Raw genomic sequence first — 15301 nt, 5'->3', positions numbered from 1 at the left:
TCATGTTGATTTTGACTTCCTTTTCAGATTGGAACTTCGAAGGGCAAAACAATCATTCTCCTGAATTTCATTTAATTATTACATCAAGGTACTTTGATACACAATTTGATCAAGAGGAGCAAAAACCAGTTTTTCTTTTTAATCTGAATTTAACATCTAAATGATGTTGGACAGGGCCTGCACTTCACAACGACCTGTATTTTTTGATGAAGGAAGAGGAAATTGAGTATGTGTTAGCCTGCTGGTCAGGGTAATAGGTTCAGCTTCAGAGCTTGAATCCCATCATAGCCAACAAGGAGCTGATTTTAATGCACCCCGTCATTAGTTGGTTGATTTGAGTTTAAGGACCTGGCCCTAACTTTGACTTAAATGTGACTCTAGACCCATTCTGGGAGATGAATGCACGTATGCGGTAACCAGGGAAGGCTGTTATTATGACCTTGCCACCATTGTCCAGATTTTAGGAATAACAGCAAAATCTTGAATGACTGATATTTCAGATGTGCAAATTCATAACAGAGCTTAACTCTGAGACTCTGGCACAAATTTCCTGAACAGCTGGGAACTGCTGAAGAAATTCCAGCCCGATTATGCGAACACAGACCTAGATGTTTGAGTGCAAACATTTACTTATAAGTAGTCTGTTGGCAATCCTGAGTACTGGCATTAATCAGTCGCTGAACCTGTTCTTTTGCATTTTCGGATGAGATGTTAAACTGAGGCCACTATAAATCTCTCACCTGTAAGTAATAGGACCCATGGTACTGTTCCGAAGAATAGCAGCCATATTGATCCCAATGGCCTGGGTTATTTTTACTCCTCAACCCACAGCAATAAGAAATAATTATCTGCTCATTGTTTTATTCCAGCTCAATTCATATTGTGTTTTGGGAAGCAGAATGCTGCACCAGAGAACTCTGACAGCAGGTTTATCTATTGCAGCTGATAACCTCTCAGAGTTCAATTCAGGTAAACAGAGTTTGATGCAAGGCCCACTCTCAGTGGCTTGTTCTATTAAAGTGAGGAGGGAGGTTGCTGATTGGATGTGAAAAAGCAGGAACTGTGCAGACCTGTGGGAGGACGGTGCTGCAAGTTTTAGGAGAACTGCGAGTGTCTTAGAGTCACTGTGACACAGGCCATTCAGCCCATCAAATCTATGGTAACACTCTGTAGGACAATCCAATTAGTCCTATTCCCTGTAGCCTTGCAAGTTTAATTCCTTCAAATGATCATCAAATTTCCTTTGTTGACAAAGCGTAGCGCTGAGAAAAGCACAGCAGGTCAGGCAGCATCTGAAGAGCTGGAGAGTCGATGGTTTGGACAAAACGTTGACTCTCTTGCTCCTCAGACATTGCCTGACATGCTGTGCTTTTTCCAGCGCCAGGATTTATCAAATCAAATTTCCTTATTAAATCAGTGATCATCTCTGCTTTCACCACCCTCCTTAGGCAGCAAATTTCACTATGTCAAAATGTTCTTCCTCATATCCTTTCTTCCCCTTCAGCACATCATCGCTCACTTCCTCACACCCTCACTTCCGCAAATTCTGTCCACTTCCTCACATCCCCCCCCCCCAACCTCCTCACGTCCCTCCCATCCCCTCATGACCCCCTCCACTTCCTCACGGCCCTCCACTTCCTCATATCCCCCCGCCACTTCCTCATATCACCCCCCACTACCTCACATCCCCTTCCTATTTCCTCACATTGCCCCCCATTTCCTCACATTGCCCATTTCCTCACATTGCCCCCCATTTCCTCACATTCCTCCTGACTTCCTCACATCCCCCCCACTTCCTGACATTCCTCCCACTACCTCACGTCCACTTCCCACTTCCTCACATCCCCTTCCCATTTCCTCACATTCCCCCCCACTACCTCACATCCCCCCCCATTTCATGTCCACCTCCCACTTCCACTCATGCTCCCCTCCTCGTTACTCTGTTCCATAATCTCAAATCTGTCTTCTTGAGTCCTTGTGCCATTAGCTTTCTTTGTGTGTCTTATTTGAACCATTCTTAATGTCATGCACCTTTAACAAATCTCCCCCTAACAAACTCAGTTTTTGCTACTGTGTACCTAAAATCCCTCATCCCTGGAACGACTCCAGTAAATCCCCTCCACACACTCTCTTAAGAGCTCTTAGCTCATTCTTCCTAAAGTGTGGTGACCAGAACTGGACACAATATTCTCGATGTGACTTAGCCAGAGTTTAAGGTTTGGTTTTCAGAAGAAAGCAGAGGAACAGATGAAACTTTGAAGGATATTCATGAATGAAATGTTTCTGCTGCTATTAGCCATCATTTCTGTTTATAATATGGGCAGTATAGGAACTGGAGGAGTCGAGAGCATGTAGCCTCTTAAGTAACTTTTGCTGTTCAATTAGGTAGAAGTACCACATCTTTTAAATTTTCTTTATTTTTGGATCTTGGAGTAAAATGGGGGAAGAAAAATTAAAACCAAGGAATCTGTGGAAGGAGATGTTGCAGTTTTAAAACAAGTTGCAGGAACTCATTGTGAGTTCAATTTACACTCCTGCTTTGCTCAGGTAGTGAAGGGAGATTGGTGGACACATCAGCACCACATATGATCAGAGGCAACTTTCCCAGAAACAACCGCAGACTATCAGGAGCAGCTGTGTGGATCAGAAGTGCTCAGTATAACCACAACCCTCTGACTAGCTCCTAGACGGATGGACAACCTAAGTGTGAACAATACTGTGGCAGAAAACCTCCAGATTCTCAACAGACAATGTTATCTCTCGCCTCGTGTAGTAGTATTAAAGAATTGGAAGTTAGTTATCTATTCTCTCACCATTAGCTAGCTGCTACCCCCTGACCAGAGACCGAGGGACTGAACAATTTGTGCCCTAATTTCCTTATGTTTGCAGTTACCCCATGAAGTGGTTTGGAAGGAAGATGATTAGATATCAGAAGGGCTTTGAGGAAGTATAAGGACACTTCATTAAATCCTCTTCCTGGTAGTATCAAACTGTGTTGTCCTAATTTATTTTTTCCCCTTTCACCCATAGGATCTTTGATTTTTTTTCTCTATTTGCTTCTGTCTGACTGCACATGTGGGTGCAGGGGTTTAAGTTGAAAAGACATAATTTGCTTAGTTGTGTTAGAACTGATTTATTTGGAGTAAAGAATAGTTTTCTTTTAAGTACAGAAGGCTGGCCAGTGTATTCTAATAACCCAAGTTTTTCAGGCAAGTAAATTAGGGGATTTTGTGTAATTTGATGAAATCTTTAACTTTTGTGCTGTCCCCTGAGTGGTGAGGCTAGTAACAGTGCAGGTGGGTTGTGCCATACTCCATTTATCATCTTTTGTTTATTGCTTGACACTCTAAAGTCAGTCAATCTCAATTTCAATTATCACATTATAGTTTTTTGGAAGAGGATGCTCTAGGTTTTCATTATCCTTTGTATGAAAATGTATTTCCTGGTTTCATTCCTAAATGAATTTGTTCTTTGTTTGGGGTTATCCATGTTTTTGACTGCCCCAGTCTCTCTGTTTATTTTACTGAATCCCTCCAAGGGGCTCTTGTGGCACATGATAGCATCCCTACCTCTGAGGCAGGAGGCCCAGGTTTGTCCCCCCTGTTCCTGAGGTGTATAATAACATCTCTGTATGGGTTGATTAGAAAGTAGTTTTTTTTTAAAATCCTTCCATTGCCTTAAACACCTCATTATACCTTGCCCTGAACATCCTGGATTCAGGAAGTACAAATTGTGATTATGTAATGTGTCCTTATTACTCTCTAAGGCCCAGTATTGTTCTGGTAAATGGTGAATTATAGGGCTGTATTTTGCAGGGACCATGGTTCACTCCTACCCGCTCCTGGCTCAATAGCACTAATAATCTCGATTGCTGCCCCCTTCCCCACAGCTGTTTCATTGCACCAACAGAATTATTTAAAGAGAGGGCTTTGTCCCTTTTGTTGGAGAAAACCTAGACATAGAGAGCTACTGACCAATCAGATATCTGATCACTCTGCAGTCCCAAGACCCCTAGTTGGGAGTGGTGCCCACTGTGGAGCTGGAGGTGGTCTCACCGTTTCAACAAGCCTGGATAAATTGGGGAATTAATCAGGGGAACAGGTTGACAGGCTGGATTTGAGATTAGGGGATAGTTGATGAGCTGATTTTGAATTGGCAAATGGAGGGGTGGGGTGCCTTTGATGGGAGGCACTCCCCTTCCTGCCTAGCTCTCACATAGCTTGGACCCTCCCGTGCCCCACAATGATGTCAACATGAGTGGGAAGAAGCCTCAACAGGTGCCTCAACATGTGGGCAGATGGATGTCAGGAATGGTCATCTAGTGAACTTTATGATCCACTCCCAGTGCATTTTAACATGGGCAGGCAGCTATTATTACTAGAACCATCCAAAGATTGAGGGAAATTGTGATAGTTTGTCAAATGGGAGGACTGACACTAAATCAGTAATGGAAAGGGCAGTGGTTCAAATCAAAAAGTGACCCATGTCCAAGCCAGTCAGCCTCTGCTCAGAAAAGAAGATAAAATGGTTAACGAAAATAGAAGTTGCTGGAAAAGATCAGCAGGTCAGTGAAGAGAAATCAAACTTAACATTTCGGGCCCTTCCTCAAGGACCTGAAACACTAACTCTGATTTCTTTTCACGAATGCTAGACCTGATGAGCTTTTCCAGCAACTTGTGTTGTTTTACAGCATCTGCAGTATTATCAGTTTTTAAAATGGTTAAGATGGATGACACCTCCTCGAAACCAAGGGAAAGGTTGTTCATTATCTCAAAGATATTTACAGAACAGGAAGAGGCCATTAGGCCCAACATGTCTGTGCTAGTTAATGGAGATCTGACTACACTAATACCATTTTTCAGCTTTTGACCCAAAGCCCTAAAGGTAATGACAACAAGCAAATATCTAAATACTGCTTACCTGGTTACAGGAGTTTTTAACTCAACCACTGTTTCAGGCAGTGAGTTCCAGATCCCTACCACCTTCTGGATGAGAAAGTTTCTTCTCATCTCTTCCTCAACCTGCCTTTCACCTCAAACCTATCCCCTTGGTTATTGATCTCTCGACTAATAGAAATAATACCCTCTTATCTATGACCTTCGCAATCTTATATACCTCTATCAGGTCCCTTCTAAACCATCACTGCTCCAAGGAAAATAACCCTCACCTATTCAATCTTCCCTCCTTGCTCAGACCCTCAAGGAAGTATCCTGCTGTTCCAGAAAAATTAAAAGATGATCGCTTGCCAATTCCCTGCATTTGAATCCTCCAGGAACAAAAGTTCTTCAGCAATCCCCTGAGGCACTTGTGCTTAATTTCTCATCTTCTGATACCATGAGATGCCTCAGCAGCACTTCCAGAACCGGTATTGAGGGTGAAACAGATTAAAGGTTCCTCATGGGAATGAACCCATACGTGGTGGGAACTTTCAAAGCTTCCTGGTGACAGCAGCAGGGCAGTTGTGGGAACAAGTGTCAAGAGAAATGAGATTTGTTAGCTGACCTTATCATAGTACAGAGAGAGAGACATAGCAGGCTGGGACAATAACAATCATTTAAAAAGAACTGAGAGTTTTATTTAGTGCAACAGTGCACTCAGTTTGTGAATAAAATGCATGCACAAGGCGAGTGAATCTAAAAATACAAAAGCCAAGTTTTGTTTTTGCAAAACGTGTAATGTTTTGCCACAGGGAATGGTTGAGATCGCAGGAAGAGACAGAGATCATTGCATCTTTTATGTGGAAGGGAGAATTGGCCAAACCTTTTATTTTGTGGAAGAATGGCACCATGGAAAGAGACCAGAGCACAGAGTGTAGCTTTGGACTGTTGCAGGGCAGTGGATTTAAGGGTGAATTGATACAGGGCTGTGGAACAGAGCAGAACAGAATGTTAGTTTTTGATTAGTACAGAACAAAGGATTTGATATAGCTCAGGGATTAGCACTGCTGCCCACAGTGTCATAGACCCAGGTCCACCCTCAAGTGACTGTGTGGAATTTGCACATTTTCTCTGTGTCTGCATGGTCTCCTCCAGGTGCTGCGGTTTCCTCCCATAGTCCACAGATGTGCAGGTTAGGTGGATTGGCCATGCTAAATTGCCCATAGTGTCTACAGATGTGTACGTAAGGTGGATTACATGGTAAATGCAGGGTTACAGGGATAGGGTAGGAGAGGGCAGGTCTAGGTGTGATGCTCTTTGGAGGGTCGGTGTGGACTCAAGGGTCACATGGCCTGCTTCCACACTGTAGGGATTTGATGATTTATTCTGGATTGCTGCAACAGAAAGCCAACACAGATGTGATCAATTGAACGGTCTTTCTCTATGTTCTGTTCTCTTGAAGTTCTTTTTAAACCTTGTATTACTTTCCTAATTTTGTCACGCTTGCCAGTTCGTTTGAGATTTCCTTTTCATTTTGCCCCACTTTGAATTCAGAATGACATAATTTATCAACAAACACAGTTATTCGTGGACTGTTAAGTTCACAGCTTTCCCTAATAATTAACTTTGATTTCATGGAGTTGGTTATCTTGAGAACCCTTCTTAGAATCTCTGTTTTAGTGATGCAAAGTTAACAAAGTGCAATAATTTCAAAACCTCCCAGTATATGCATCTGTCCCTCAGGGCAATTTGTCACGCTGTTGAAATGTTCTTCATCTTGGGGGTATCTAACTTCTTGAAGCTACTTTTTAAGTACAGATACCTGCATCCTGATTGGTTGAGCTGTATGGTGAATGTTAATTGTGTAAACTGTATTAATTTTCTTTCCATGCTGCAAAATAGAAGTATATTACACGGGACACGACGTATTGTCAGGCTGTTATACTGCAGGCTGTAATGACGGGTGAAACTAGAACTTGGGGGCATAGCCTTAAAATAAAGGGGAGCAGATTTAGGACTGAGTTGAGGAGGAACTTCTCCCAAAGGGCTGTAAATCTGTGGAAGTCCCTGCCCCGTGAAACAGTTGAGGCTAAATGTTTTTTAAGGCAAAGTTTGTTTTTTGAATAGTAAAGAAATTAAGGGTTATAGTGCACAGGCCGGTAAGTGGAGCTGAGTCCACAATAAAATGAGCCATCATCTTATTGAATGGCAGAGCAGGCTCAATGGGCCATTTGGCCCATTTCTGCTCCTATTTCCTAAGTTCTTATAATGCATGTAGTGCCTACAATACGAGATACTGACAGTAGCACTGCTGAAGACAAGGACTCTGCAGTCAGGTGCATCTCCAAAACACAGAACTATTACAGTGGAGTAGGAGGCCATTTGATCTATCTTGTACGTATCAGATCATCCAATGAGCAACATTACCTACTGCCAGTCTCCTGCTTTGTCTCTATGCTCTTGTGTAATATCTACATACAAATAATCATCCAATGCTCTCTCAAATGCCTCAGCTCAATCTGCTTCTACCACATTTCCAGAAAATCCATTCCCTTAACTACTCACTGTGTGAAAAATGTTTTTTTCTCTCACTTCACCCTTGTTTCATTTGCACATCCCTTTCAACCTGTGTCCTCTCATTCATGTTCCTCTTAAGAGCAGGAGCAGCTTCTACCTATCTATTACATGCAGCCTCCTCATGACATTGAAAGCCTCTTTCAAATTTCCTCTCCGCCTTCTCTCCAAGGAGAATTGTCCCTAACCTATCATCATAACTGACATTTCTTATTCCTGGAACCATTCTTGTAAATCACTTACTTGCACTCTTTCACATCTCTCCTATGACATGATGACCAGCTGAGGTGCTACAAGTGACTTATACAAATTCACGTCACCACCTTGCTCTTATACTGTATGCTGCTGTTAATAATGCTGAAGACACTCTCTGTGCTTTACTAACTGCTGTCACCACCTGTCCCACCATCTTCAATGATCCGTGTGCAAATACACCCAGGTCTCTCTGCTCCAGCTTTCCCTTGAGAATTGTACTCCTATTTTTTTTGTGAGGAACAGAGTGACAAAGGAAAGAGAAAGTCACTTGGGCCACTCATTCGCCAGCTTCTTATAACCATTGTGTGTTACAGCAATAGTCTGCATTTATTACCCAACCCTGAGATATAACTGAGTAGCTATCCATCCCATTTCAGTTTTCAATTAAGAGTCAACCATCTGGTGTGATGCTGGAGTCACGTATGTGTCAGTTCGGATAATGACAGATACACTCTCCAAGTTTGGACATTAGTGAATCAGTTGAGTCTTCACAACAATCAGAAATATTTGTGCATACCTTTACTGGTGCTAGGTTTTAAATTACCTTTTTAATAAACTGAGTGTAAATTTTCAAATCCCTACATTAGCAAAAACAGGCTATTCAGCTATTCAGAGGCGATGGGGTCAATGGTAACTTTGTGGCAATAGTGTTAACCAGATAGTATTGAATTAGGTGACTGTTATAAAGTTTTTTTGAATGTAACCAGTGTGAACATCTTCTGCCACATCTTTAGGACACAAGACCCTGTTAGCTGCCTGTTTTAAACATACACAACATGTCTGATTGTCAATGATATATAATCAGTGATCAAATTGAATATTGGCCAATTAATGCCATCAGTAAAGGTTAATAATGCCTCCCAGCGTGGGGTGCATTAAAACTGGCACAAGAAGACGGGAAAATAAGATCTATTGAAATATGGGCTCTCCTCAAATTTCAAATTCACAAATTGAGCCATTTTACTTGGCAACTCTACCAGATGGGTGTGATCTGCCAACAGTTTCCACATGATGCCAATTTAATCATGGAATCATGGGTGGTGTGTGTCCAAATGACTGATTTATGCCATCGAGCAGCTGTAGACAGTAGTCATCCTGTTTATTGAGACCAGGTCATGCCAGTGGCTTTCTGGAATAGAAGGTTCAATATAATCCATCATTAGCTTTATCTCTGACCACCTGCATCCAAATGCACCCTATCTTCAGTTCTCAGGAAAGTATCATTTTCAGAGCATCAATTAATTGTCTCTTCCAAAGAGCAAATTCAGTAATTTCGTAGATCTGGTTAAGGATCAGTGTAGGATTTAGAATGTATCCTCCTCAATCTTTATAGAAGTAGATAGTGTGAAAATGTGTTCCTTCTATTTATGGCTTAGACATTATTGGCAAACTCTTGCAAATCAGTCTGATCATCCACCGAGGAAACCCAGTGTCACTGGTCATGTGACCCCAGTTCTGTTGGTCTTGGTGTGGTTGATGAGCCAATCCTAGAACCACATCTCTGAGTACACATTTAGAAGGTATTTTCGAAAGGTGGGACTGGTCCTTGGCCTTGAGATCGTTGGCATTCCTTTCTCCAGTTCCTTCCCAGACTTCCTCTTGCCAATGCGTGTTCTCAAAGAATTGTTCTCAAAGAATTCATCCTAGGACAAACCAAACAGAGACACGCACAAGAATTCCTAGAAGCATGGCATTCCAACCGGAACTCTATCAACAAACACTACAACACCTCAACAGAAGGTCCCTCCAAACCGGTTTCTTCTGAACAAAGGTCTCCCATGCATCCACCTCTGTGGTGCGGTTTTTTTTTAAAGAAGCTTTTGTGGAGTCTTTGAAATGCTTCCTTAGCACTCCTCTCATTTGAACTTCCTTGAGCTGGGTGAAGATGTTTTGCTTTGGCAGTTGGAACTCTGGTATCTTAGACATATGGCTGGCCCAGCAGATTTGGTTTCAGATGATTATGTCCTTGATGCTGATGGTGTTAGCTGCTTCGAGGGCACTAATATTAGTATGCCTGTCCTCCCAGTTGATGCGACGAATCCTTCTTAAACAGCATTGATGGTGTTTCCCAAGGTCCTCCATGTTTCAGAGTTGTGTAGAAGAATCAGGACAACTGTCTTACTCACAAGGACCTTGGGTATCAGCATGAATATCATGGACATCGAAGATTCTCATCCTCAGGTGTCCAAACTGGCACAGAATTGAAACAGTACCAGAAACTGAATGGGACTGCCTGAGGCTCCTTTGAATTACAGGTTACAGTGCAGAAAGAGGTCATTTGGTAAGAACAATTCATCAGTTCCCCTGCCAATGAGCATTCTCTCTGGGTAATTAACCAATTCATACTTGAACACTATGATTGAACCTTTCTGCAACACTCTAAGGTGATGCATTCCTGATCCTAACCCCTGATTGTGTAACATTTGTCCTCATTTGGTTCTTCTGACTGTCATCAATCTGTGCCCTTTAGGTCTTGAACTCTCTACTAACAGAAACCGTTTCTCCCTGTCTACTTTGTCCAGAGCCCACCTTAAACCCATCAAACAAATCTTCTCTCAATCTTTTCTTTTGTAAGTAGAACATTCACAGCTTCTCCAAAGGAGCAAACTGGCAAAGGAAATAGTCACAGCCCCAACACCTAAAATCTTCAAACTCATCCTTGCACTCTTGCCATTGATAAGCTTTCATTTTCAGGCTGTATTTCACTATGTTACGCCTGCCTTAGGAACTATTTGTACATGTGGGTAAATATGGGTATTAGTCTTTAATGCCCACACAACTAAAGCAGAAGTAGAATTTAACAGTGTAACCATTCTTCACCCCTGGATTCATTCTTATAAATATTTTCCAAACTTTCTCGAAAGCCCTCAGCTTGTGCCTAAAGTGTGTCTTCCAGAAATAAACGCTATATTCCAATTGAGGCTGAAGCAATATTTTATTAATGTTCGCCAGACTTTGTTTTTAACTCAATATCTATCTTTTCAAAGCTTAAGATTCTGTATCGCTGTTAATCATTTTATCATTTTTTCAACTGCTCTACCCCAGTGAGTTTTTTTTTATTCAGGTGACGTCGCTGTCACTGGCTAGGCCAACATTTATTGCCCATCTCTAATTACACAGAGGGCAATTGAGAGTCAACCAAATTGCTGTGGGTCTGGAGTCGCTTGTAAGCCAGACCAGGTGAGGATGGCAGATTTCCATCCCAGTGAACACCAGATGGTTTTTACTGTCAAACTGAAGGATTCATCATCATCATTAGAATCGTATTTCCGGATTTTTACTAAATTCAGATTCCACCATCTGCTGCAGTGGGATTCAAGCCTGGGTCCTCAGAGTTGAATACATATACCCATGCATATTTGCTCCTCCAGCCCCGTTAGAATCGCTCCCTCTAATTTAGATTGCTTTTTTTTGGTCTTCGTTCCAAAATATATCACTTCACTGTTTGCCATATTAAATTTCAGCTGCCATGGGTTCTGCCTAACCCACCAGCCAATATATGTTCCGGATGTAGATTTGCTCGCTGAGCTGGAAGGTTCATTTTCAGACATTTCGTCACCATTCTAGGTAACATCTTCAGTGAGTCTCCGGACAAAGCACTGCTGATGATTCCTGCTTTCTATTTATATGTTTGGGTTTCTTTGGGTTGGTGATGTCATTTCCTGTGGTGATGTCATTTCTTTTTTTTTCTCAGTGGATGGTAAATCGGGTCCAAGTCAATGTGTTTGTTGATAGAGTTCTGGTTGGAATGCCATGCTTCTAGGAATTCTTGTGCATGTCTCTGTTTGGTTTGTCCAAGGATGAATGTGTTGTCTCAGTCAATGTGGTGTCCTTTCTCATCCATATGTAAGGATACTAGCGAGAGAGGGTCATGTTGTTTTGTGGCTAGTTGATGTTCATGTATCCTGGTGGCTAGCTTTCCACCTGTTTGTCTAGGGTAGTGTTTGTTACAGTTCTTGCACGATATTTTGCAAATGTCATTAGTTTTGCTTGTTATCTGTATAGGGTGTTATAAGTATCTATATCCTTACTAGTAGCCTTACATACAGATGAGGAAGGACACCACTTCAACTGGGACAAAACATTCATTCTAGGACAAGCCCAACAGAGACACGCATGAGAATTCCTAGAAGCATGGCATTCCAACCGGAACTCTATCAACAAACACATTGACTTGGACCCAATTTACCACCCCTGAGAAAATGAACAGGAAATGACATCACCACAGGAAATGACATCACTAACCCAAATAAGCCCAAACACATAATTAGAAAGCAGGAATCATCAGCAGTGCTTCATCTTGAAGTTCACTGAAGATGTTACTTTAGTAGGGTAACAAAACATCTGGAATTGAACCTTCCAGCTCAGCGAGCAAACCTACATCCAGAACCTCAACTTGAGCTACAAATCTACTCAAAGCTCACTAATCAATGTTCTCTTGAAGTCTCTCTCTTTCTCTGTCCTCCTCACAGTTCATAACACTTCTAAGTCTCTTACCATCTGTAAACTTTTAAATTGTGCTCAGTTCTCTGGAGGCTAGGTCATTAATATAGATCAAGGAAAGCAATGGTCCATAGAATCCCTACAATGTGGAAGCAGGCCATTTGGCCCATCAAGTCCACACCGACCTTTTCAAAGAGTATCCCATCCAAAATCCCCTACCCTATTCCAGTAACCTTGCATTTCCCATGGCTAATCCACCCAGCCTGGACCTTCCTGAACATTATGGGCAATTTAGCATGGCCAATCCAATTAACCTGAACATCTTTAGACTGTGGAAGGAAACCAAAGCATGTGGAGGAAACACACACTGACACAGGGAGAATGTGCAAACTCCACATAGACAGTTACCTGAGGATGGAGTTGAACCCAGGTCCCTGGAATGTGAGGCAGCAGTGCTAACCACTGAATCACCAAGCTATCCTCCAAAACAAAATAAATCCATTCACAAACTTGCTCTATTTTCTATTACTCAGCTGCCACAGTATCCATGCTGCCACAGTCCCTTCTGTTTCTGGGAGGGTCTGAGAACCAGGACGGTCTGATAATGTGATTGTCCATTATCCTTCCAGCACTATTCCAGGGCACAGCAATCGGTGCTGCCACATTCCATCTCCTCCTGGCTGTGAGCAATCGAAAAGGTTGCCAGTATCTCTCTGAAGCTATTCCAGGAACCAGAAGATGCATGGCAGCCAGAACTGTGGTGACATTTTGTGTGTTTTTTTTCAGAATCATGATTCACAACAAGAATGGGTTTGATTCTGTGGCTCCCAGAGCTCCAGCTAATTACAGAATTTTGTTTTACTTGAAGACATTCTGTAATATAAATATGTTATTAGTTTTCTAGAACTAAGATACAGAAGAACCAGCTGTGTGCTAAATGACCCAGTTTATGACAAGCTGCTTCAGAGCTGTATTACTACGTAAGACGTCATTGGCCAAACGAACCATATTTCACTGTCTTAGCAATGGAACAACCTTTAACAAAACCCCTGTACTTTCTTTCTTTTCATTAACTCATGGATAGAATTTTCTGTTTGTTTCCATTTTATCAGGAATCAGTGACATGTTATTGGAGAATGTTATTGGAGAATGAGATTGACCACTTTTCTTGGTCTTTCAGTTCTGTTTGGGTGAGAACTTCAGGAGTCATTTGGGGAATCAAGATGGTGAGGAGTTTTGTAAGATAACGGAAGATGAAGATTAGGAGGTTGGACTGGAGACTTATAAATTGAGAGAGGTGGTGAGGAGCCATAGAGGAGGGTCGTTACATTTTTTTTGTCTTATTTAATTTTGTTTAATTTACCTCCCATTTCCTTTCCTTCCAATGATATCAGCTGAAATGACACTTTTCTGTGCTAATATAAAGCATGAGAGCTTAAGAAGGCCATTCAGCCCATCAAATATTGTGTGCAATTCTGGTCTCCATCCTGTAGGAAGGATGTTGTGAAACTTGAAAGGATTCAGAAAAGATTTACAACGATGTTGCCAGGGTTAGAGGATTTGAACTATAGAGAGAGAGGCTGAATAGGCTAGGGCTACTTTCCCTGGAGTGTCAGAGGCTGAGGGGTGACCTCATAGAGGTTTATAAAATCACGAAGGGCATGGATAGAGTAAATTGACATGGTCTTTTCCCTGGGGTGGGGAAGTCCAGAACTAGAGGGCATAGGTTTAAGGTGAGAGAGGTAAGATTTAAAAGAGACCTAAGAGGCAACTTTTTCACATAGATGATGATGCGTGCATGGAATGAGCTGCCAGAGAAAATGTTGGAGGCTGGTACAATTGCTACATTTAAAAGGCATCTGGATGGGTATATGAATAGGAAGGGTTTAATGGGATATGGGCCAAGTGCTAGCAATTGGGACTAGATTAATTTAAGATATTTGATCAGCACTGATAAGTTGGACCGAAGGGTCTGTTTCCATACTGTACAGCTCTGTGACTCTCTAAGTCTGCTGCTCTATTCAATGAGATCTGGTATGTTGTATTTAAAAAGGGGACGTTGTTAGGAATGGAGCCATAGCTGAAAAAGATGTTAAACTTCAGATCTTTATATTGTAACATATTTTCGATTAGTCCTCAGAGTGTTGTCAAGACTGTCCTTTCTTGCCCATCCTTAGTTACAATCGAAAATTGGTGCTAAACTCACTGACATTAATGCTCGATCTTTCACACAGACATTAAGAGGCAACTGAATTGGTGTGTGATTGGAGTCACATGTAGGCCAAATTGGATAATGAACACAGGTTTCCTTCCCTGAAGGACACTGATAACTTCAAACAGCAATCCAAAATGTGGACATCTTTACTAATGCCAACTTCTTATTTCCAGCATTTATAAAACAGAATTCAAATTCTCAAGCTGTCACAGTGGAATTTAAAACCACATTCTTTGGATTATTTGGTCTGGTAACTATGTGGCCCAAGCAATTATCTCAATGTGGTGACTGGCAAAAATGTTGATAATTCATTGTTTTTCAACCAATTGGGAGTTAGGTTGACCAAACTAACCCAAACATATCTCAACTGGTAGTTCTGAATTCCTTCAGGAAATTTCATGTTGAATTCTATTGCAACCCAAGAATTCCCTTTTTTAACAGAATTGCTATACTGTTCCCGTAGGTGAATGATGAAGTCTTTCTGTCCGAGAAGGCAGGGTTGCTATTTGTCCTGGTGGACGCCTGTTCTGGAGACACTTTGAGCAGGCAGTATTTTGACACAGCCCATACTCTGCAGGTGGCTGACTCCATTACTAATTACATCCAGGCAACCATTCGAGAAAGGTAAGCAGATGGCCACTAATCTACTTTCCATAAACTGCCAACTGTCTTTGTGAAAACAGCTGTGATGATTCGGACAGATTGACAAATTATTTCTAGTCTGCTAAGACAGGGTTCTGAGTTGAATTGCATAACAAGGATAATACTTTAAAAAAACATGTATGCACTAAAAGCACTGAGTCTGAGGTACTGGAAGATGTGGCAAGACTGTTTATGCTTCTGTACATAGGAACTAAAATAGCTCTGTCTTACTGTCTGACTTTAGCATGCAAGGCATTTATTCTACTGGGACCTGGGATTTTGAACAGATCAGGAA

The 15301-nt window shown here is 41.7% G+C and overlaps 2 protein-coding genes across 6 annotated transcripts in view; both read left to right on the top strand.

The window, feature by feature from the left end:
- LOC140468795 (cell migration-inducing and hyaluronan-binding protein-like) overlaps positions 1-15301 on the top strand; it is a 258752-nt gene that overhangs the window by 83154 nt on the left and 160297 nt on the right. The gene's annotated exons all lie outside the window — the stretch shown is intronic.
- The window catches only part of LOC140468793 (cell surface hyaluronidase CEMIP2-like), a 151982-nt gene that overhangs the window by 124646 nt on the left and 12035 nt on the right, over positions 1-15301 (top strand). For all 4 annotated transcript variants that reach the window (XM_072564814.1, XM_072564817.1, XM_072564816.1 and 1 more), the window contains one exon: positions 14828-14988. In XM_072564814.1, the coding sequence (XP_072420915.1) occupies positions 14828-14988 (161 nt within the window). The remainder of the gene's footprint in view (positions 1-14827; positions 14989-15301) is intronic.

Source organism: Chiloscyllium punctatum, chromosome 48 (assembly GCF_047496795.1).
Source record: "Chiloscyllium punctatum isolate Juve2018m chromosome 48, sChiPun1.3, whole genome shotgun sequence".
Lineage (NCBI taxonomy): Eukaryota > Metazoa > Chordata > Chondrichthyes > Orectolobiformes > Hemiscylliidae > Chiloscyllium > Chiloscyllium punctatum.
This window is presented reverse-complemented; position numbering and strand designations above follow the sequence as displayed.